A 24405-nucleotide genomic window follows, 5' to 3' on the forward strand; every position below is an offset into this window, starting at 1 on the left:
CGGACCCCCCCCATCCTCCTCCCCGGCACGGACACCCCTTCCCATCCTCCTCCCCGGCACGGACCCCATCCTCCTCCCCGGCACGGGCCCCCCATCCTCCTCCCCGGCATGGACCCCATCCTCCTCCCCGGCACGGACCCCCCCCATCCCCCTCTCCGGCAGGGACCCCCCCCCCCGTCCTCCTCCCCGGCACAAACCCCCCCCCCATCCCCCTGCCCGGCCCTCCCGGCACGGACCCCCCCACCCTCCTCCCCGGCACGGGCCCCCCATCCTCCTCCCCGGCACGGACACCCCCCATCCCCCTCCCCGGCACGGACCCCCCCCATCCCCCTCCCCGGCCCTCCCCGGCACGGACCCCCCATCCTCCTCCCTGGCACGGACCCCCCCCCATCCCCATCCCCGGCCCTCCCCGGCATGGACCCCCCCCCATCCTCTTCCCCAGCACGGACCCTCCCCAGCACGGACCCCCCCATCCTCCTCCCCAGCACGGACCCCCCCCCAATCCCCCTCCCCGGCACGGACCCCCTCATCCTCCTCCCCGGCACGTACCCCCCCCCCCATCCCCCTCCCCGGCACGGACCCCCCCTCCCGGCACTCCCCCGGAGCCCAGCCCACTCTAACCACCCCCCAGGCCGTCACCCACCTCCACGCTGGTCGGCGTAAACCTGGAGCACAGGTTGACGCCGATTAAAAGGAGGTTTGATTTACGTCGACGTGACCGGTCATCACGTCGACGGGACTTCGGCCCATCTGGACGGGAGAATATCGGCAGGCCCAAAATCGGCTGCCTTGCGCCCGCCCGTGCCATTCTCCGACGTCAGCGACGCCATAACGCCCCGCCGACTTTTCTCCCTTCGGAGACTTCGGCAACCGGCGGGGGCGGGATTCACGGCGGCCAACGGCCATTCTCCGACCCGCTGGGGGGTCGGAGAATGACGCCCGAGGTGACATTTTTTTCTCTCGGAGGATCGTGAATCTTTGTAACCGGCCAATTTCAATGTGCGCAACAAGGTCATTTACCCATTGAAGTTGGCCGGTATGATGTTGTGGGCATCACAGAGACGTGGCTGCGAGGGGATCAGGGCTGGGGCCTAAATATCCAAGGATATGTGTCCAATCGAAAGGACAGGCAGATGGACAAAGGGGGTGGGGCTGCATTGTTAGTTAGGAATGAAGTTAAATCGATAGCAAGGAGCGATGTAGGATCAGAAGGCATAGAAACTCTGTGGGTAGAGTTGAAGAATCAATGGGAGTTTTGTACAAGCCCCCTAGCAGTAGTCAGGATGTGGGGCAGAAAATAAATCAGGAGAGAGAAAAGGCATGTGAAAAAGGCACTAATACAATAATCATGGGGGACTTCAATGTGCAGGTGGACTGGGAAAATCAGGTTGGTAGTGGATCCCAAGAAAAGGAACTTGTGGAATGTCTAATGATGGTTTTTTGGAGCAGCTTGTGACAGAGCTTACTAGGGAACAAGCAATTCTGGATTTAGTGATGGGTAATGAGGCAGACTTGATTAGGGAACTTAAGGTGAAGGAACCCTTAGTGACCACAATATGATAGAATTTACCCAGCAGTTTGAGAGGGAGTAGCTGCAATCAGACGTAACGGTCTTACAATTAAATAAGGGTAACTACAAAGACATGAGGGAGGAGCTGGCCAGAATTGATTGGAGAAGGAGCCTAGCAGGGAAGACAGTGGAACAGCAATGGCAGGAGATTTTGGGGGTTATTCAGGAGGCACAACAGAAATTCATCCCAAGGAGGAGGAAACATGCTCAGGGGAGGACAAGGCATCCATGGCTGACAAGGGAAGTCAAGGACAGCATAATAGCTAAAGAAAAAGCATACAAAGTGGCAAGGATTAGTAGGAGGCCAGAGGATTGGGAAGCCTTTAAAAGTGAGCAGAGGACAACTAAAAACGCAATAAGGGGGGAGAAGATGAAGTATGAGTGCAAACTAGCTAACAATATAAAGGAAGATGGGAAGAGTTTTTTTTCAATATTTAAAAGGTAAGAGAGACATAAAATTAGACACTGGACCACTGGAAAATGTGGCTGGAGAAGTAATAAGAGGAAACAAAGAAATGGCAGACGAACTGAATAGTTACTTTGCATCAGTCTTCACGGTGGAAGATACCAGGAGGATGCTAGAGCTCCAGGAGAACCAGGGGCAGAGGTGAGTGCAGTGACCATCACTAAGGAGAAGGTCCTGGGGAAACTGAAAGGTCTGAAAGTTGATCAGTCACCTGGACCGGATGGACTACATCCCAGGGTCCTCAAAGAGATAGCTGAGGAGATTGTGGAGGCATTGGTGGTGATCTTTCAGGAATCACTGGAGGCAGGGAGGGTCCCAGAGGACTGGAAAATGGCTAATGTAACACTGCTGTTTAAGAAGGGAGGGAGGCCGAAGACGGGAAATTATAGGTTAGCCTGACTTTGGTCATTGGTACGAGTTTAGAGTCCATTATTATAGATGAGTACTTGGAAGTGCATGGTAAAATAGGACTGAGTCAGCACAGCTTAAAAGGACAAAGAACAAAGAACAAAGAAAGGTACAGCACAGGAACAGGCCTTTTGACCCTCCAAGCCTTTGCCGACCATGCTGTCCGTCTAAACTAAAATATTCTACACTTCCGGGGTCTGTATCCCTCTATTCCCATCCTATTCATGTATTTGTCAAGATGCCTCTTAAATGTCACTATCGTCCCTGCTGCCACTACCTCCTCCGGCAGCGAGTTCCAGGCACCCACTACCCTCTGTGTAAAAAACTTGCCTCGTACATCTCCTCTAAAGCTTGTCCCTCGCACATTAAACCTATACCCCATAGTAATTGACCCCTCTACCCTGGGAAAAAGCCTCTGACTATCCACTCTGTCTATGCCCCTCATAATTTTGTAGACCGCTATCAGGTCACCCCTCAACCTCCGTTGTTCCAGTGAGAATAAACCGAGTTTATTCAACCTCTCCTCATAGCTAATGTCCTCCATACCAGGCAACATTTGGTAAATCTCTTCTGCACCCTCTCTAAAGCCTCCACATCCTTCTGGTAGTGTGGTGACCAGAATTGAACACTATACTCCAAGTGTGGCCTAACTAAGGTTCTATATAGCTGCAACATGACTTGCCAATTTTTATACTCAATGCCCCGGCCAATGCAGGCAAGCATGCCATATGCCTTCTTGGCTTCGTCAAGGGTGGGTCATGTCTGACAAATCTATTAGAGTTCTTTAAGGAAGTAACGAGGAATTTAGACGAAGGAGAACCAGTGGACGTGATTTATTTTGATTTCCAGAAGGCCTTTGACAAGGTGCCACATAGGAGACTGTTAAATAAATTAAGAGCCCATGGTGTTAAGGGTAACATCCTAGCATGGATAGAGGATTGGCTGACTGGCAGAAGGCAGAGAGTGGGGATAAAAGGGTCCTTTTCAGGATGGCAGCCGGTGACTAGTGGTGTACCTCAGGAGTCGGTGCTGGGACCACAACCTTTCACAACATACATTAATGATCTGGAGGAAGGAACTGAAGGCACTGTTGCTGAGGGGGACACGGTAGCACAGTGGTTCGCATAGTTGCTTCACAGCTCCAGGGTCCCAGGGTCGATTCCTGCTTGGGTCATTGTCTGTGTGGAATTTGCACTTTCTCCCCGTGTTTGCGTGGGTTTCCCCCGGGTGCTCCGGTTTCCTCCCACAGTCCAAAGATGTGCAGGTTAGGTGGATTGGCAATGATAAATTTCCCTTAATGTCCCAAAAAGTTAGGTGAGTTTGCTGGGTTACGGGTGTCGGGTGGAGGCGTCGACTTAAGTGGGGTGCTCTTTCCAAGAGCCAGTGCAGACTTGATGGGCCAAATGGCCTCCTTCTGCACTGTAAATTCTATGAAATCATTTATGTCAATGGTAAAATTTGAGGGGCGGGATTCTCCGACCCACTGCCGGGTCGGAGAATTGGCGGGGTCTGGCGTGAATCCCACCCCCGCCGGTTGCCAAATTCTCCGGCACCGGATATTCGGCGTGGGAGGGAATCGCGCCGCGCCGGTCGGCGGGACCCCTCCTGGCGATTCTCCGGCCCGCGATGGGCCGAAGTCCCGCTACTGGAATGCCTGTCCCGCCGACGTGGATTAAACCACCTTTCTTACCGGTGGGCCAAGGCAGCGGGAGCGGGCTCCGGGGTCCTGGGGCGGGGGGGGGGGGGGGGGGGGGTGGGCACGGGACGATCTGGCCCCAGGGGGTGCACCCATGGTAACCTGGCCCGCGATCGGGGCTCACCGATCCGCGGGCGGGCCTGTGCCGTGGGGGCACTCTTTGCCCTCCGCCTCGGCCACAGTTTTCACCATGGCCGATGCGGAAGGGACAACCCCCCTGCACATGAGCGGGGATGACGTCAACAGCCGCTGACGATCCTGCGCATGCACCGACTTCCGCCGGCTGGCAAAGACCTTTCGGCCCCGACTGGCATGGCGCCAAAGGCCTTTCCCGCCGGCTGGCGGCGCACCAATCACTCCGGGGCGGGGCTAGCCCCTCAAGGTGAAGGCTTGGCCCCTAAAGGTGCGGAGAAATCTGCACCTTTGGGTTGGCCTGACGCTGGAGTGGTTCACGCCACTCAATACCGCCGGGACCCCCCGCCACGCCGGGTAGGGGAGAATCCCACCCGAGGTCCCAGCACTGATCCCTGTGGCACATCACTCGTTACAACTTGCCAACCTGAAGAATACCCATTTATACCTACTCTCTGCTCCCTATTAGCCAGCCAATCCTCCCTCCATGCCAATTTGTTACCTCCCATAACATGAGCTATTATTTTCTGCAATAACCTTTTGATATGGCACTTTATCAAATACCCTCTGAAGATCTAAATACCGTATATCTACTGGTTCCCGTTTATCCACAACACATGTCACTTCCTCAAAGAACTCCAATAAGTTGGTTAAACATGATTTCCCTTTCAGAAAACCATGTTCACTCTGCCTGATTATCTTGAACTAAGTGCCCTGCTATAGCTTCTTCAATAATAGCTGCGAACATTCCTATGACAGATGTTAAGTCAATTGGCCTGTAGTTTCTTGCTTTCTGTCTCCATCTCTTTATGAATAATAGAATGACATTTGATATCTTCCAATCTAATGGGACCTTCTCCAAATCAATAGTTTTGGAAAATTAAAACCAATGCATCAACAATCTCACTAGCCACTGCTTTTAAGACCCCAGGATGAAGTCCATCAGGACCCAGCCTCTTGACAACCCACACCTCCAACAACAATTTATTCAGTACCACTTCTCTGGTGATTGAAATTTTCCTGAATTCCTGTCTCTTCCATTCTCTGCTTTAGAGCTGTTTCTGGGATACTACCTGTATCCTCTTGTAATGAATGCAAAAAAACCCCGTCAATTTGGGCAGCACGGTAGCATAGTGGTTAGCACTGTTGCTTCATGCTCCAGGGTCCCAGGTTTGATTCCCGGCTTGGGTCACTGTCTGTGCGGAGTCTGCACATTCTCCCCGTGTGTGCGTGAGTTTCCTCCGGGTGCTCTGGTTTCCTCCCACAGTCCAAAGATGTGCGGGTTAGGTGGATTGGCCATCCTAAATTGCCCTTAGTGTCCAAAAAGTTTAAGTGGGGTTACTGGGTTACAGGGATAGGGTGGAAGTGTGGGCTTGGGTAGGGTGCTCTTTCCAAGGGCCGGTGCAGACTCGATGAGCCGAATGGCCTCCTTCAGCACTGTAAATTCTATGAAACTATGTATTCATCTGCTATTTCCTTGCTTTTCATTTTCAAATTTCTATAGGACCAATGCTGACTTTGTTAACTTGATTGTTTTTGAAATATTTATAGAAACTCTTATTATCTGTTTTTATTTATATTTCTGGACAGCTTTCTCTCATATTGTAATGTTTCCCTCCTTATTAATCTTTTAGTCATCTTTTGCTGTACTTAATATTGTATTCAATCTTCTGAGCTTCCACCTATCTTTGCACAATTACATGCTTTTTCTTTAATTTTAATACTATTTTTAACTTTTCTGTTTAACTATGGATGATCAGCCCATCCCTCGGACATTATCTTACTCGGTAGAATGTATCATTCTGAAAAATCCCCTTAAATGTTTGCCACTGCATCTCTATTGCACAAGGCAGATTTTCATCTGTGCCCAGAGCAAGGTTTTTCCTGCTTACAACTTGAGGGGCACCACTCCGCGTCAAATGTGGCTGGCATGTTTTGAAAAAAAAAATTTTATTCTCCTTTTTCACATTTTCTCCCAAATCTACACCCAACAATAAACAACAATCAGTAATGAATGGCATGTCAATCCCCATATCAATAACAACACTTCCATCCTCCCACCAAACTCTCAAACATTAGCCCGCATGTCAATATAAATAGACAACAAAAAGGAATCAGGAATCACCCACAGTCACCATTAACACATACAGTCCCCCCTTCCCCCAACCCTCTCAGCAGCCCCCCCCCTAATGTACGATATAATCCAATTCTCGTAAGTGCATAATGAATACCGCCCCTGAATTGTAGAACCCCTCCATCCTTCCCCTCAGTTCAAATTTGACCTTTCCAAGCGTTAAGAATTCCAGCAGGTCCCCGCCACGCCAGGGCACAGTGATTGATCTCCACCCTAACAGGATCCGCCTTCGGGCGATGAACAAGGCGAAGGCTACAACATCTGCCTCCGCACCCGTTTTCAATCCCAGCTGGTCCGACACCTCGAATATGGCCTCCCAATGGCCCGGGTCTAGTTTCACGCGCACCACTTTAGAGATTACTCTAAAAACCTCTTTTCAGTAATCCTCCAGCTTTGGACAGGACCAATACATATGAACGTGGTTTGCAGGCACGTCTGCAACATTCATACACATCTTCTCCCCCCTCAAAGAGCCGGCTCATCCTCCCCTTGTAAGGTGTGCTTTATACACCACCTTCAGCTGTATCAGCCCCAACCTCGCACACGCCCCAACCTCATACCAGAACCCCTCCTCCATACCCTCTCCCAACTCTTCCTCCCACTTTGCCTTGATCCTTTTCAGTGGCGCCTTCTCCTCTTCCAAAATAGCCCCGTAAACCGCCGATACTACCCCCCTTCTCCAGTCTCCTTGTCGTCAGCACCTCCTCCAGCAATGTGGAAGCCAGCTCTACTGGGAAGCTCTGTATCTCCTTTCTGGCAAAGTCCCGAACTTGCATGTATCTAAATATATCCCCCTGCAGCCATTGGCATTTTGAGAGGAATTTGCAGGTTTATACTGACCCCATTTGGCCACATTATGAATGCACCTTCCTTGGCCGTCAAGTCATGGTGTGGGGCTCGAACGTCTGGCCCAAAGGCAGGGATGCTACCCACTGCGCCATGTGACCTTCTTTAGACCTATCCCTTAACCTAATTTGCCAATTCACTTCAGCCAGCTCTGACTTCTGCCCTCATAACTGTTCATATTCAAATTGTTGGGATCCCGGATGAGAACCCAACTATATTCAATTTGTAAAACTGTGAAGAAATGTTACTGCACCACAGGAGTGAAAACACTGATCCATAGGTCTCTTTTATGTTAAAACAAACTTTAATTTGAACACAAAATTAACTACATTAGCAACAAAGAAATTGTTTAACAGTTAATGGTTACAACAGTTCTTAAGTAAAAGAGAAATCCATAACTTACTTCCTAAACCTGCCACTATATTCCAATTAAGCAAACCAATATATTTTAAATACCACTCCTGAATAAAGTTAACAATCAGGTTTCTACTTGCTTTACTTTGTGCAGAATCTTTGGAGAGAAAACCTTTCAGGACCAAACTGAAACACCTCTGTTCAGAAGAGAGTTCTAGAACCAACTGACCTTTCAGACAGACCTGGCTCCTCTCATTAACTACATCATCTATACTCAAAGCACAAGGCATTCTTATGTCCCTTGACTTGTTTAGCCAGGACTAAACACAATAACCTTCAATCCCCTTAATCCAAACAACATTCCATTAGCCCAAGCTTTTTACAGTGCTTTAATTGCACCCCTGGCTCCAAACCCTAGTTGCCTTTTAAACTAGGATTTCATTAAAACACCACAGCAGTAGTCATACACACACTAACCCAGGCTTTTAACTCTTATTGCACCAAATACCTATAACATAATATATTTGTAATTCCTACATTCATCACAACTTCAATGAGACCACCTCTCATTCTTTTAAACCCCAGGTAATATAGGCCAAATCTTCTCGATCTCTCTGTGAGACAAAATGAACTCAAGAAAGTACAACTTTATCAATCACATGACTGTTGGTAAACTAAGATATGCTGTAACATAGTAAGTTATTTGGAGATACTTCATCCACAGATTATACTTGATTGAAACATATGAGATCCTGCGGGGTATTGACAGGATGGGTGTGTAGAGGATGTTTCCTCTTGTGGGAGAATCTAGAACTAGGGTTCACTGTTTAAAAATAAGGGGTAATCCATTTAAAGAGGAGGAAAAAGCAAATACTTTCCACTCAGAGAGTCATGAGTGTTTGGAACGGTCTTCCTGAAAAAGCAGTGGAAGCAGAGTCTTTGAATATTTTTAAGGCAGAGCTGGTTGATTATTTTTGAGAAAGGGCTGATAGGTTATCGAGGGGAAGGGAGATGCAGATTTGAGGTTACTATCAGATCTGCCGTGATCGTATTAAATGACGGAGCAGGGTCAAGGTGCTGAATGGCCTACTTCTGTTCCTTGTTCATATGTTCCTATCAGTATAATAGAACATTTTTCTGCAATATTAAATGGAATTGCTGGGTGGGGACCCCATGTGATGAGGTAGAAGGCTGGTTTCACTCCCCGCCTGATATTACTCATTGACTTTAATGGATAGCAAAATTGGATGGGGTGTAAAATCCCAATTGTGCCCACTGCCATTCATTTTCCACTCAATAAATTCGAATGAGATTGTCCTCTCATGAAAGTGAAAGTTAAAAGTGTCAGGACATTAATTCTTGACTTAAGGTGACACATAAACTTACTCAGGTTAGTCCCTCGATTACTAACAAGATGTCCTTATATACTTTCTATTTTACCACAGCTCCCATTTGCAGAAGGACTCTATCACTTCACTCATAGTGGTATTCCAAAGGCCAGAAGAAGACGCAGCATTCGTCATAAGCTTTATCTGGTAAAGGACCCGAGGGTAAGCTAATGTTTCTCCACCCTTCAGCAACCGTTACCTGGGCAACAATTCATAATGTGGTCAGCTAATCAGCGGGAAACAAAAACAACTCTGCTATTTGTGGCGAGGAAATTCAGAAAGGAGAAATACAACATCTGAAATGGCTCAATAGTTCAACGTGTAATACTATTCTCTAATTTTATTCAAATTTTATCAAATGTAATTTACATCAGATACGGTTATCCTGGGTTTATTGCTGAACTGGGTCATATCATTACAACAGGCGATGTGGAGCTCAGGGAATGACATCGTGTTATGCCTGTGCAGTTTCACTGTGGCATAGATATCAACTTGTCAGCAAAGGCCATTGAGAATGTGATTTGCATGTTGAGAAGGTTTAATATTTCCCTTTCTAAAAACTGTATCATATCTTGGGGTTAAACTTAATTGCTTGTATAAAGAGTAGATGCTGATTGGAGTATGCACTGTGAAGAAACAGCAACAAATGAATATTAAGTAAAAAGTGACTGAATTCATGGGACCAATAATTAGAAAACTGCCATCAAAATTGTCACGTGACTGTTCATATTGAGGCATCCTATTCAATTATATTCGCAAACTAAAATAATAAAGGACATTGGACACAATATATTAAATCATATTCAGTTCTGCCTTTTGCAGGATGGGTGACAGATGTTTTCAAATATCACAAAACAAAATATAGGAATAGAGACCTAGAATATTTGTAATAATTAAAGGACATAAAAATCTTACATACATTAAAAGAGGACACAGATACTTCTTTTTTAGCTCAACCTTTGCTCTTTCCAATTCTGGTGAAATGGAGTTGAGCTACAGATGAACCTAATCTAATTGAATGGTGGAAGAGAGGCTGAATGGTCTCCTCTCGTTCCTATTAAATGCCAGCTATTATGATAAATATCAAACATGCGTACGCAAATGATGATGACAGTGTAAATTTCTGTAAAATTCCCAACTTGAAAATATACTACTTATTGACAATTTTGCCGTCTTTATGATCTAGGCCTGTGCCCTTGTTGAAGTTGCCAACCTCCCAGGAATGATCTGGAATTTCGTGGGATTGATTTCCAGCACACAGCTAGGAGCAAACCTGGAATAAAAGTCATAAGGTCATTAAATAGATGATGGGCGAGACTCAGCGGACTGAAGTTAAAGTCTGCTGAACGGCATATTTATCGGGTGTTTCTCGGAGGCTGCAGCGCAGAGAAACATCCTGCTATCCAATGGCACTTTGCCATTCTTTTTGGTCTCAGGGATATTCTTTCCACTGAGGCCGCACTTAGAGGGATTTCGCAGATTGAGATGCCATTTTGTCCAACAGCCCCGATCTTCCCCGCCCCCCCGTGATGATAAACATAAGGCAAATTTGAACATAATGTCAAGCAGGACCTCCGACAACCACTGGCAGAGTAAACTCATCACATGGCCCTGTGGTCTAGGAGTTGGGAGTAGGTCATGCTGGAGGACAGATGTATTTTGCAGTAGTTCCACAATAGTTAATTAGTGTTAGTAATTTATTATTTTCTTTACCCTAGTTACCTTATCACGCAGTTGTTCTACAATAAGTTATTTAAACAAAATGTTCTGTAGTTCATCATTCACTTCAGCCAGTCTACAGAACGTGACACCCCTCTTTCAGGCCATCCCTCTTTTTTGGTCCCCTCTCAACCTCCAACACTGAGGAGACCCCCGGGAAAACACCCTCCCTCTACTTGGCATCCCCCCAGGCCTGACCCCCGGTAATGCCAACCTGGCACCTTGGCACCCAGGCACTACCAGCCTTGTATCCTGACAGTGCCACCCGGCACTGCCATGGTACCAAACTGGCAGTGCCACGATGTCTAGGTGCCTGGGGGATTGCCAGAGTGCCACCCTGTCCTGACCTTGACCACCTTGATGTCTCCAAAGGCCTGGGAGACCTCCCCCCAGGGTACCGTTACTCCTGGTCCACGCTTGTGTGGACCAGTACTAAACAACACCCTAGTGAGGTCTCCCAGGCACGGCCGGTGAGTCCCGGGCGCCGGGTGAATCTGGCGTCTGGATATTTACATGGCCCGTTAAGGAGAGTGGCATCCAGATTGTGCTGGGCGGAGAGAGTCGGGTGACTCACGATCGGCCCGGCACAGAGCTCAATTTGGCTCAGATTACACCTTAATTCACTTACTTCCTCAAAAACAGGAAAAGCAAGTTTTAAGAACGTGCTACACCAGCCCTATCAGTGGGGACCTCTAACTTTTTCTGGTTATACTATAGTTTCTGAATGTGGGTCAGTTTGCTCAGTTGGCTGGCTGGCTGATTTGTGATGCGGAGCGATGTCAACAGCACGGGTTCAATTCCCGTACTGGCTGAGGTTATTCATGAAGGCCTGAATTCTCATCCTTGCCCTCGCCTGAGGTGTTAGTGACCTCTAGTTAAGTCACCACCAGTTAGTTCACCCCCTCAAAAAGGAGACCAGCCTATGGGACTGTGGCGACATTTACATTCAGTGCTCCTGACCAGCTCTGGACTTGAGGTGATTGAATCTCCTTTCACTAGGCCAGGCTTCCTTACCAATCTGACAGATTGACCCTAGGAACCAAGGAACAATAGGAGGCCATTAAGTCCCTTTATTCAATGGGTTCATGGCTGACTTGTATCATAACTCCATCCATCTGTCTTGTCTCCATATTTTGGGCTAGTAAAAACCTATTGATCTCAGAATTAAAGAGCGGGATTTTCAATCCCCGCCCACTGCTGGAATCGCCTGCTGAAAGTCAATGGACTTTTGGCTGGACCACCAAATCTCCCACGTTGGGTCTCACCATGAGGGGGCTGGAAATCATAGCAATATGTGAGAGAGAATTCCATACTTCTACCATCCTTTATGTGAAGAAGTGTCACAGGCATTTGGAGCAACGGTTTTGGCTATGGATCAGCATGTCCAAGGTCTGGGGCATTCTGTGCAAGCAAGGGTGGCATGCAAGGTTGGCACCACCTCCTACTCGTGCATGCGGTTGGACTCCTCCACCTGCGCCTGCAAGTGCTGGATGCTCACCGACAACCCCTCATGTAGTCCCTGGCTCTGCGACTGCATCTCCACAATCAATGGGACTGTCGGTCTTCAGCCAATATGATTCACTCCACATGATATCCAGAAATGGCTGAAAGCACTGGATACTGCAAAGGCTATGGGTCCTGACAATATCCCGGCAATAGTACTGAAGACTTGTGCTCCAGAACTTGCCATACCCCTAGCCAAGCTGTTTGGGAAGAGCTACAACACTGGCATCCACCCGGCAATGTGGAAAGTTTCCCAGGTGCATCCTGTACACAAGAAACAGGATAAATCCAACCCAGCCAATTACCACCCTATCAGTCTACTCTCCATCATCAGCAAAGTGATGGAAGGAGTCAGCAACAGTGCTATCAAGCATGGACATTGAAGTCTCAACCCAGAGCATATTCTGCACCCTTGCCACCCTCAGTGCTTGCTCCAAGTGGTGTTCAACATGGAGGAGTACTGATTCATCAGCTGATGGTGGCCGGTACATGGTAAACAGCAGGAGGTTTCCTTGCCCATGTTTAACTAGAAGCTATGAGACTTCATGGAGTCCCAGCCAAGAAGATGCCACTCGTTGTGCTGGAGTGCGCCCATACAGCTGATGGGTCAGCTGGGGCCAGAGGGCACCCAGGGGGTGCCACCTATCCGACCCGTGGCCCTAAGTTTACAGTGGGCTGTCAGTGGTATGCGCAGCTGCACAGCTGCCTTGATGGCTGCAACAATGGTGTTCCGTGCCCGTCCACCCTGACCGCACAGCCCACCTCCTGCTACCCCCGCTACCCACCCCGGCCCTGGCAGAAGCCCCCCGACCAGCGGCACAGCTGTCACCAAACTATGGCGATGTTGGACACTTTCCGTGCCCCCTCTCCCCCTCTGCAATCGCCGTGCCGGTTTCACAATTTTTAAAAGGACAAGTATACCGCGCCGTTGGCAACTCGGCCCATCGGAGATGGAGCATCGCGGAAGCCCTGTAGAATACCAGGTCGGGCCTGCTAGTTATATGCAAACGGTGTCCACTGTATGTGTGTTCTGGTATACATTGATGCCGTTGTAGAGGTGCCGGAGAGTTGCGAGTTGGTGCCAAATTGGCACCCACCGCGATTTTGGAACTATTCTCCACCCAAATGAAGAATCCTGCCCATCTATTTTCTCTGATGAATATTGAATTGTGGTATTTTGCACTGGAGGGTAAACCTGACTGAGTGCTGATTAGAAAGAAGGAAAATGCTTTTCTGATCATGATTCAGACACAAACATTTATATCCATGCATCTAGAAAGCAGAGTTAATGGTGCAATATTAGCTGGCTGGGAGAGTAACAAGAAAAAAACTGATGGCCTTGTCTTTTCTAAACTGTTCGGGAGGATTCTCCAGGTTATAGTGATGGAACAGCGTTTGATAATTGGGAGCCTGTGCACCAGGCAATTGGGGGAGCTAATTTTTCTTTAGCCCTTGCCCTCCTGTGCCTGAATAGCATTGTCGCCAAATTTCCTCTGTGGTTTTCCTGTGGTAACACTTAAACACACCTGAAGAGGTCACAGCAACAAGAACCACATGAAAATAATGATCAGATACCTCTACACACCAATAGTCGGTAACAATACGGTTGAATTCACAGGCAGGCTGGCCCCATAATATTTTCCTGCATTACAACAGTGGGCACACTTCAAAATAAATTCAATTGCTTTAAAACACTTTGGGATGTTCTGAGGGTGCAGAAGGTGCAACATAAATGTCGGTCTTTTTTCAATATCAAAGTTGGCCTCATTACTTCCAGAGTTGGCAGCACGGTAGCACAGAGGGCAGCACGGTAGCACAGTGGATAGCATTGTGGCTTCACAGCGCCAGGGTCCCAGGTTCAATTCCTCGCTGGGTCACTGTCTGTGTGGAGTCTGCACGTTCTCCCCGTGTCTGCGTGGGTTTCCTCCGGGTGCTCCGGTTTCCTCCCACAGTCCAAAGACGTGCAGGTAAGGTGGATTGGCTATGCTAAATTGCCCTTAATGTCCAAAAAAGGTTGGGAGGGATTATTGGGTTATGGGGATAGGGTGGAAGTGAGAGCTTAAGTGGGTCGGTGCAGACTCGATGGGCCGAATGGCCTCCTTCTGCACTGTATGTTCTATGTTCTATGTTCTATGTTCTAGTTGCCACTGGAGAGCGATTTGTTTTAAAGTGACAGGCTGATATTGTTCAGAACAGTCTTTCTCTTTGACCTCTGGCTTTCAGTCTGATACGGTAGTATCAATATTCGTGTTCGAATGTTGTTTGTCTTTTCTCACTAATTGAGGGAGGCTGTGGAATCATTGTTTTCCTTGTTTGAAAGCAAATGATAAGCAACAACTGCAAAATTCTTTGAAGGAGTTTACCTGGCTCTCTTGACAGCCATCATCATATAATTTCCTTACCAAAAAGGGAATTTTCCTGTGTCCCTGTAGCCCTCCAAGACAACTGCGCTCCTCACGTTCTGGTCATTTGTATGGTCACTGATATTAATTGCTGCAGCATTGGCTGCAACTTCCGCTGCTGAGGCCCTATGTTCTGGAAATCTCTCCCTAATCATCTCTCCTCTTTGAATATTCTCTTTGAAACCCACTTCATTAACCAAACCTCTGGCCTTCTGTTCCTAGTATCACCTGAAGAGACTCGGTGTCAAATTTAGCTTGATAACCCTCCTGTGAAGCACCTTGGGATATTTCGCCACACGGAAGGCCTTGTTGTTCAGAGGGCAGCATCTCTGTTATAAGGTGCTGGAAGTGAGGCGCCGGCTTTTTGTTCTCCTGAATCTGGAACTCCTGGTGATTCCCACTGCATAAGGTGGTCTCTTCCCTATCACAGGAATGGCAGAATTGCCCATCTTCATTTCTTCCCTAATTGTCCTCGGTTTTTATCTATTTGGGGGGGGGCATGTAAAAGGTACATAAAGCATCACAATTGTGTGGGACAGATAAATGGACCAGAGACTGCTTTTCTGTTCATCCTTCTTTGCACCTTTGTGGGATGATTGCTGAAAAGCAAGATCGCTGCAGGACCTGATCTTAGAGTGTTTGTTTAAAAGTAGATTGGGAAAATAGTGTCAGTGAAACACTTTTCTCTGAATCCCATTGAAATTGTGTTCCTAATGTAGAGAAGATGATATCGCAATTAATGTAATCAGTTTGAAAATTTTAATTGAAGCCTTCGGGATCCTTATGCCCAATCTAATATTAATGTATTTGCTCATGCAGAATGTTTTTCTTACAGGTAAAACATGCCCTGCAGCAAGAAGCATTTGGCAGAAAGAAGCGAGGATATCGAAGCATTAGTGAAATTGGTATCATGATGAATGATCCTTTGTTTACTAAACAATGGTATCTTGTAAGCAACATCTGACTTACCTACATCTCCTTTACTTGTGCTTAATGTTTACCTGTGTCTATTATCTTTTATTGAATTTTATTCTCCTTGGGATGTGGGCACAAATGCCATTTATTGCCCATCTCTTGAAGTTCTGGGAAGGGTGGTGGAGGGCCACCTCCTTGAACCACTGAAATCCAAGTGCCATCGATGCCCCCAGGTAGGGAGTTCCAGTATATTAACCCAGTGACAATGAAGGGACAGTGATAGATGCCCAAACCAGGCTGGTAACTGTCTTGGTGATGGTGACTGACCTGCCCCTTCTAGGTGGCAGAAATTAAAAGCAAAAATGTAGAAATATTTCTAACCTTCAACATGAGCCATCATCACCCTGCATCATAGGCTGTTTTCAAAATTCCCAATTATATCATGTGCATTTTTGTTATCACAATTTAAAATTAGATTTACATATTAATAGAATTAGATTTGAACTTGATGATCAACCACGGTCATAATGGAGGGCGGAGCAGACTCGAATGAACTCCTCCTGCTTCTATTTTTTAATGTATATTTTAATTCTTTCCTGGGTTTTGAGAGCGAACATTTATTACCCTTTTCAAATTGCACTTCATGCTCATCAATTTTAGAGGGCAGTTAAGAGTCAACCACATTGTTGTGGGCCAGAATGGGCAGATTTCCTTCCCTAGCGGACATTAGGGAACCAGATGGATTTTTAGCACAACTGGCATTTGTGTGCTCACCATTACTCATGCTAACTTTTCATTGCCAATTTATTGATTCAATCTAAATTCGTCTGTCGCCATGGTGGGATTTGAACTCAAGTGTCTGGATTGTTAGTCTGGTAATATTAGCAGTACCAGAGGTGCAAATCTAAAATGCATTTACCTTACCTTGTTTCTGCTGCTAACAGATTTCTAATCAAGCGTGTGCATCTCTCAGGTGGCCGAGTATTCAATTTGGTGTTCTTCTGTTGAGGCATTGTCAGGACATGGGGTTAATTAATATCACAATTTGGGACATTAACTACACTATATGTGACCAATTGCATGAAGCTTGGTTATTCCTACTCATATAGAATGTAGGCGAAGGCCATTCATCCTCCCAAGTCTGTCCCACCACACAATCAGATCATTGTTGATCTGCATCTTACATCCATCTGCCCACCTGGGTTCCATAACCTCTATTGCCCTTACCTGACAAAGATCCATTAATCTCGGTTTAGGAACTTTCAATTGACTGTTTACTTTGCGGTTGTCACTTCCTGTGGGGAATTTTGGGAATGGTGAGGAAAGCCAGAGATATAGAAGAGTGGCTGGAGAGTAAGATTCCAGTATGACCTACTGAAGCTGTTCTGGCATAGCTCCAGCAGAAAAGTCTTGGCCAATAACTTCCAGGAATTTTCCTCCTCATTGAATCAATGAAAATAACACTGGTCAAAATGCCTCAAATTGTTCCCCACAGTGAATTGGTTTTAGAGCGCTTTTATGTGCAAATTTGAAAACGTCCTGGTGATTCGTCAATTTTGTGAAGGTTTTAACTGGAGAAATTAAAGTATTGTCTAGGTTTTCGGTGTAATATTATTTTACAGTGAAGTACCTCTTTTACATACTTGGTGAGACTGATTTCACTTTTTTTCGGTTTGTAAATTAGCCAGATAATCAGAATGTCAACAGCTCTAATATTAAGACTGTTCCATTACCTGCCTGGGTTAACCCGTTGCCAACTATGTTATGGAATTCACTGATGCAATGGATAATTCAACTGGCTATCTTTTGACATTGAACACAATCAGTGTCTGCGTATATTTTTTAATATATTAACTTTTGGTATGTTGGGGTTGCTAAAATTTGCCCATTCCCAGTTGCCCTTGAGAAGGCAGTGATGAGCTGCCTTCTTCAGCCCGTGTGCTAAAGGTGCACCCACAATGCAAAGGGAGTTTGAGGATTTTGATGGATGCCATGGAGTTAAATGAACACAAGAAATTGGAGCGGAAGTAGGCCCTTCAGCCTCTTGAGTCTGCTCCGTCATTCAGTAACGTGATGGCTGGGCATCCACGGGTGTAATTTTCCAAACAAATGGCAAAGTATCAGGTTCCGACTGAAAACCAGCATGTTTCTCTTCAGAAATGCAGCCAGATTTTTTGTCCAGATCTCCTGACATTTTGCCAGAAAAGAATCAATGGGCGTGTTTAGCGCCATTACGCTGATGAGGCGTGGCCTCATAGAGGCGACAAGCCCGACTATGCAGAGATCAGGGTGCCACGATCAGCGAGAATACTGAGCTCCCTCCCAATCCCTTCCCCGCCCAGCCATGGAGGATCCCCCGCTTCGGGACGAACCCCCCTCCCTCAACTATAGAACTACCAGGGGGCACTCTCCTCCCTCTTGCCCCCCCCATGTTCTCTGGTGCGCACCCTTCTCTCGCCACCATACATGAGGGGAAGATCCCTCTCTCAATGCCTCCTCTCAGCGCCCCCTTTTAGTGTCTCCTCTCAGTACAGTTAAACTTTCGAAAACCAATAGTGTATCGTGCTGGTGAGACATCACACTTCTCGGAGGGGAGCATCACCCGGCATTGGAAGGTACAGTGTAAAGTTGTTTAACTATATTTAAATTAATGGAAATCCCTGGGCATGAACCTGATCACACTGGCGGGGGTGGGGGGGCTCTCAAACCACAATCTTTCCAGAGCCATTCCGATTAAGGCCCTCTTGTGAGATTTAACGGCCATAACGGGATTTACCCGCACACCGAATGGCCCCAAAAATCACACCCTTTACAGTGCAGGCCCTTGTCCATGATTATCCCTCTCACAATCTCAATCTACCAAGTGGAAAGTGGTGACTTACTCCAGGAACGGAGACCAGTTATTACATATCAGCTTAATTTACCGCTTATGAAAGAGAGGAATTGGCAGAGACTTGCTAGCTCTCAAGTGTCCTTTTTATCTGAGGGAACACAAGGTGTATGTGTGTATGTGCGGGGGCGGGGGGTGGGGGGGGGGGGGGGCGTTGTGACAGAGTCAATGGACTAAAACTAAACAAATTACAAAAGAAAAAATAGTCTGTGCTAATACACCCTTACTCTTTGGATTTTTTGATTTCTTGCCAGCTCCCTGATAACTACTTTAAGGAAGCCAGATGTAGGTAATTTTGTTATAAACCACTGTTTTAGTCTGGGCCAGGGATCTGGTGGAGTTGTGGCCTGAAGGAATCATGCACGATGGCACAGCCTGAAACTGGAGCCATTTTAATGCGCAGTCCTCATTTTCATTCGGCAAGGCTGACGATCAGTATGCAGAGGCTGGGGCCTGTCGGAGGAGGTCAATGCGGGGATTCAAGAAAGGTCCCTGGCAGTCAGGTAAATCGATCCTCAGCGAGCTGGAGAACAAAGGGAAGAGAAGAGACCTGAGGCTCCCCTAGAATTCTTCTCCTCCCAACCCTGATAACTGTGCCAGTTTACTGTAACCTCTGTGACAATACCCACTTCGACTGAATCTTTGCTGAAATCATTTTGACACCTAAATTACATCCTGCCGTGCTTACTAGTCATGAGGGCTCCCACTATTTTTAAAATTCTTTCACAGGATGTGGGTGTCACTGGCTAGGCCAACATTTATTGCCCATCCATACTTGTCCTTGAGAAGGTGGTAGTGAGCTGGCTTTTTGAACCACTGCAATCAATGTGATGTAGGTACACCCACAGTGCTGTTAGGAAGGGAGCTCCAGGATTTTGACGCAGTGACAGTGAAGGAATGCCGATATATTTCCAAGTCAGGGAGGTATGTGTCTTGGAAGGTAACTTCCAGGTGGTGGTGTTTCCAGGTACCTGCTGCCCTTGTCCTTCTAGATGGTAGTGCCCCTGGGTTTGGAAGGTGTTGCTGGAGGAAAAGTCACTGCATGCTGCACGGAGCCATGCCACCACCAAAGATCCAGGGGTCAAAATGGTGGGAGGACAGGGCATTATTGGTACAGATCATGCCACTTTAACGCCCCTGCCCCTCTCCATTCCTGCTGGGTTTATAATGGATTGAAGTTCTGAAAAATAAATTTGCAAATACCGAAACATGTTTATCCTTTGTATGTTCTCACTTTCGTTCAAATAGGTCAACACAGGTCAAGCAGATGGAACCCCTGGCTTAGATCTTAATGTTGCTGAGGCTTGGGAATTGGGTTACACTGGAAAAGGAGTAACCATAGCAATCATGGACGATGGTAAGAACTCATTGAATGTCATTACCGAAAGCCACTTTTGATGATATGTGCTCATGTGTTTCTCTGTGTCTTTTACTGAATGATGAATTTTGAAGGGGTAAGCAAATATATTCGGTGTCTTTCCCCTGTTGTAATTTCTCTTTAACTTCACACGGCACAGTGGCAAAATGGTTAGCACTGTTGCCTCGATTCCGGCCTTGGGTGACTGTTTGTGTGGAGCTTGCACATTCTCCCTGTGTCTGCATGGGTTTTCTCTGGATGCTCCGGTTTCCTCCCACAGTCCAAAGATGTGCAGGTTAGGTAGATTGGCTATGCTCAATTGGCCCTTAGTGTCCAAAGGTTAGGTGGGGTTACGGGGATAGGGTGGGGGTGGGCCCAGGTAGGTTGCCCTTTCAGAGGATCAGTGCAGACTCGATGGGCCAAATGGCCTCCTCCTGCACTGTAGATGTTCTATGATTCAATGATTCTACAATGCTTGCATTTAGACTTAATGATACCCATTAAACTACATCCTGCTGAAGGAATTGTTCCTCTGATACAAGAAGTTGATATTATAATTGTGCAAATGTATTTCACTCTAGATATTTCTCATGCCATTTCTCAATGCTTTAAATCTCTTTAGAGCTGCTGAAAATGTAATGTGTTGAGTTAGCAGAACCTCCTTTTAGGATTTTAAATCCAGTGTATGTAATGTTTTTATTGTTTTAATGCAGGGATTGATTACTTGCACCCTGACCTTGCTGAAAACTATGTAAGTACAGAATGGATTTTCTTGCTTGTAGTGGATGCGTTGATAGATGTCACAAGTAATAAAAGATAATAATTGATTGTACGCAGATTGTAATGAAATACTCAATAGCCTGGATCTTCCAACCAATGGCAACGATTGTCAGATTGCCGCTGCATTTGTAAAATCCCCCAACTCGATGCTGCCCCACCTTTCTTCCGGGATCTTCTAATTCAGGCTTTCCCAGAAATGTGCAGCACAGCATCTCTCAGGGTACTCCATCAGGGTGGAGTAGAGTGGGAAATGAAGATAGAGTGAAGATAGGACATGTCCCTGTTTTACAGCACAGCTACCCATGTGGTAAATTTATAGGTCCAGTTAACACAAGGTTAGCAAAAGGATGAATGGGTGAATAGGTAGGTAGGTGGGTGTGGTGGTGAACTGGGTGAAGTGTGTGAGACAGATAAGTGGATAAGTGGATAGGTGGGTAGGTTCAGGGTCAGAAGGGTAAGTGGGAAGGTTGGTACATGGTTCGGTGGGTGAGTGAGTATTTGGTTCAGGGTAGTCGAGTCAGTTAGGAATGGTAGTCATGTGGGAAGGGGAAGTCAGGCCAGGGTGTAGTCAGGCCTGATTGTTTTGTCAGATGGTCGGGGGATAATTGGGTCAGGTCAGGGGCAGTCAGTTTATTGGGGTAGTCTGGTTGGGTCAAGGGGTAGTCAACGGAGGTTAGAGAGTTGGTTGGGTTAGAGAGGTAGTCAGGTCAGGTCAAGGGGTAGTCAGTCGATTGGGGGGCAGTTGGTTGGGTCATGGGGTAGCCAGTTGATTGGAGGGTAGTCAGGTCAGGGGGTAGTTGATTAATTGGAGGGCTAATCGTGTTGGGTCAAAGGGGTAGACAGTTGATGGGGGTGGGATGGGTGTTGTGTTGGGCCAAGGGAGTAGTCGGGTCACGTCAGGTCAGTGGGTAGTTGGATGATTGTGCGAGAGATGGGGTAGTCAGTTCAGGTTATGGGTGATAGATATATGGGGTCGGGAGGTAGACAGGTTGTATCAGGAGATAGTCAGAACAGGTTGGGAGGGTATTGTAGGGTCAATGGGGTAGTTGGGGAAGATGGGGGAGTTGGTTGTGTAATTACCTTGATGCAGTGTAATTGTCCATTGGAAGTTTAAAAATTTCTGGGAAATTCCCATGTTCGTCCATGCATCAGGACTTCCACAGAGTTGTGACGTGCACATCTTCAGACATACAGGCTGGATTCTCCATCGCCGTGATCCTCCGCTTCGCTGGCAGAGTACTCACACCCATGGATTACCCGATGGCATGGGGGTGCCCACAATGGGAAACCCGGCTGCTGGGACAGGGGAGTGCCGCACCAGGAAACGGGTGCGGCGGGACGGACAAGAAATTGGAAGATTTGGCCCCTTCTGTTACAGCAGTGAAGAGTTTCTCATAGAAGGAACTGTTTCAGTTGTTACTGAAGACAGATGTAATTGTACAACTAAATTCAGATTCAAGACAGCTACGTTCGAGCTTTTCTTATTCTCAGATTATAGAATGTCACAACAGGTGAATTCTTAATCATTCATCTGCTCACCCACAAGAAGGCGCCAATGTTAAATCCTGATGTATTTAAGGGAAAGTCCACAATTCTGGTCACTGCATTACAGGAAGGACAATTGCAATTAAGAGGGGAACAGAGGAGACTTATGAGGATGTTGCCGTGATTAGAGAATTTTAGCCATGAGGAAGGATTGGACGGGCGGGGGATGATTGCCTTGGAACAGAGCAAGCTGAGGGGGAAATTTCATTAAGAGGGCTTAGATAGAGTGGATAGACAGGACCTAGTCCCTCAGCAGAGAGGCCAATAACCAAGGGGCAGATATTTTAAATAATTGGGGAAGATGGGGAAGAATTAGAGGAAGTAGAGGAGAAATTGTTTCTCCTGCGGGTGGTGTCTGCAACTCATTGCCTGAAAGAGGCAGAAACCCACTGGAAAAAGCACTTGATTGCAGTAATCTGCAGGGCTAAAAGCTGGAAAGTGAGGGATCTGGATAGTTTGTCATTGGCAGGCACAGGCATAATGGGCTCAACGGCCTCCTTTGGTAAATGTTTTAGCTTTCCAAGTTTCAAAATAAGCACGCAAGAGAGAAAGAATCTGAATGATTTGCTGATAGGGGTAGAAAGAGAGGGAAGAGAGGGTGCTCGTGTGGAGCATAAACACCATATGGACTTGCTGAGCCAATTGCCTTTGTTTTAGTGTCGTAGATGTAATAATAATGACTGCCTATTTCTGTCAAAGCTTCGAGAAAACAATGAGTTTGAAAATGCTGCAACAATTCAATTCACGGCATCCTGATTATTAATCTAGTTTTCGAGAAAATTCAGTGACCTCTCTCAATCACACAGCCAAAGATGGCTGGCACAGATTTGGATCACTATTCCTTGGGAATTTTAGAGCTCTGCAATATAGAATATTTTTCCAGCTGTATTACAAATTTGGTCTTTTGTTTTGCGAGCTTCTGATCTAGATTTGAGGTTATTTTTAATCTGATCACAACCTCGAATCTGCCTTGACCAAAGTCACCAAAGTGACATTTGATGTGATTATGACAGTGACAAGCTGTCTCTTTTTGCTGTCCTTTCCTTTCTATATCATCTAATGCCATTGAATGCTTCATTTCACATCAGCTTTCCTCTTGTATCGCCAAGGTAATCTATAACCATTGCTCATTCTCAATTACAATAAACGCACTGCAGCCCTTATTCATGTCTTTGCTCACAATAAGTTAAATCAAGTAATTCCAAATCTAAGTGCCATTTTAACAATATGAAAAGTGGTAATTATTGCCAATTCACCCCTCTGATACTGAAAATCAACTTTTACAATGTGTGGGGTCCCATTCCTTAATGTTTGAATTGTTATTGGAAATATTAAATTCCTATGTTTTTTTTAATAGTCCCTTCAATTTATTTTCCCTCTCTCCTAATTCAACTGTTCTTCCTTAAGGTTTTAATTGTTACTAGATATATTAAAATCCTAATTTTTTTATTTTCCCTTTCTGTCTCTTTTCTTTTAATCAGATCTTTCTTTCCCTCTTTTCATTTCTATTTTTGTACCTGATGTAATATTGAATTTACTCACCCCAATTTCCTTCTCAATCCTTCCACTGCAATTTCCTAATTCTTAAGATTAATTGGTTAAGGAGTATACAGGACTTGCAGTGTTGAACTGAAGACGCAGTTGCCCAGTTTCACTCACTGTCGTTATCAGCTCACACGTACAGCAACTTGTCACGCAAAATATTCAACAAAAACCTTTCTAGATGGTCTCTTCGACATATTACAGCTCATTGTTAATGCTTTGATCCAATGATCTCCCGAATATCTAAACCCTGCTTCACTAACTGATATAAAATGTATGTTGAATCCTTTCTTGTGAGAATAATTGGCAAAAACAAATGAGAGATTAATTGAAATGGTTTCCATTCCATTGTTTTGTCATTGAGTGGAATATATTACAATGAGGTGCAATGAAGAAGCATGCATTTTCTTTAGAATTTCACTTTGGAACTTGACAGCGTGTTCGAAAATAAAGGCAGGTTGTGCCAGAGATTGTTAAGTGCAGGTGATGATATTCCTGTTAATTTGATCAGGGAGCTAAAACTCCCCCAGGCTCTGGCTGTGTCACTTCAATAGCAGACTCATAGGCTACTCCTGTCACATTAAAATTCATAGTATTCTGGTCGCTAAGCTGTTGTTGAAGAGAATTTTTAATGTAATAACAGCTGAATCATACTGAACACCCTCAGGCAGGGAATGGGGGGAGGGGGGTGGTATGTGTGTTTGACTGACGAATAGAGGTGGAATACGAGGTTTACGCACTTGGTATTTGACCCTCCT

At 46.2% G+C, this 24405-nt stretch overlaps 1 protein-coding gene across 1 annotated transcript in view; it reads left to right on the top strand.

The window, feature by feature from the left end:
• Nucleotides 1–24405, top strand: part of pcsk2 (proprotein convertase subtilisin/kexin type 2) — a 151588-nt gene that overhangs the window by 43393 nt on the left and 83790 nt on the right. The window contains exons 2-5 of the mRNA XM_072506718.1: nucleotides 9052–9156; nucleotides 15454–15567; nucleotides 19672–19780; nucleotides 20494–20531. Of these exons, the coding sequence (XP_072362819.1) occupies nucleotides 9052–9156; nucleotides 15454–15567; nucleotides 19672–19780; nucleotides 20494–20531 (366 nt within the window). The remainder of the gene's footprint in view (nucleotides 1–9051; nucleotides 9157–15453; nucleotides 15568–19671; nucleotides 19781–20493; nucleotides 20532–24405) is intronic.

The sequence above is a fragment of the Scyliorhinus torazame genome, chromosome 1 (genome assembly GCF_047496885.1).
Source record: "Scyliorhinus torazame isolate Kashiwa2021f chromosome 1, sScyTor2.1, whole genome shotgun sequence".
Lineage (NCBI taxonomy): Eukaryota > Metazoa > Chordata > Chondrichthyes > Carcharhiniformes > Scyliorhinidae > Scyliorhinus > Scyliorhinus torazame.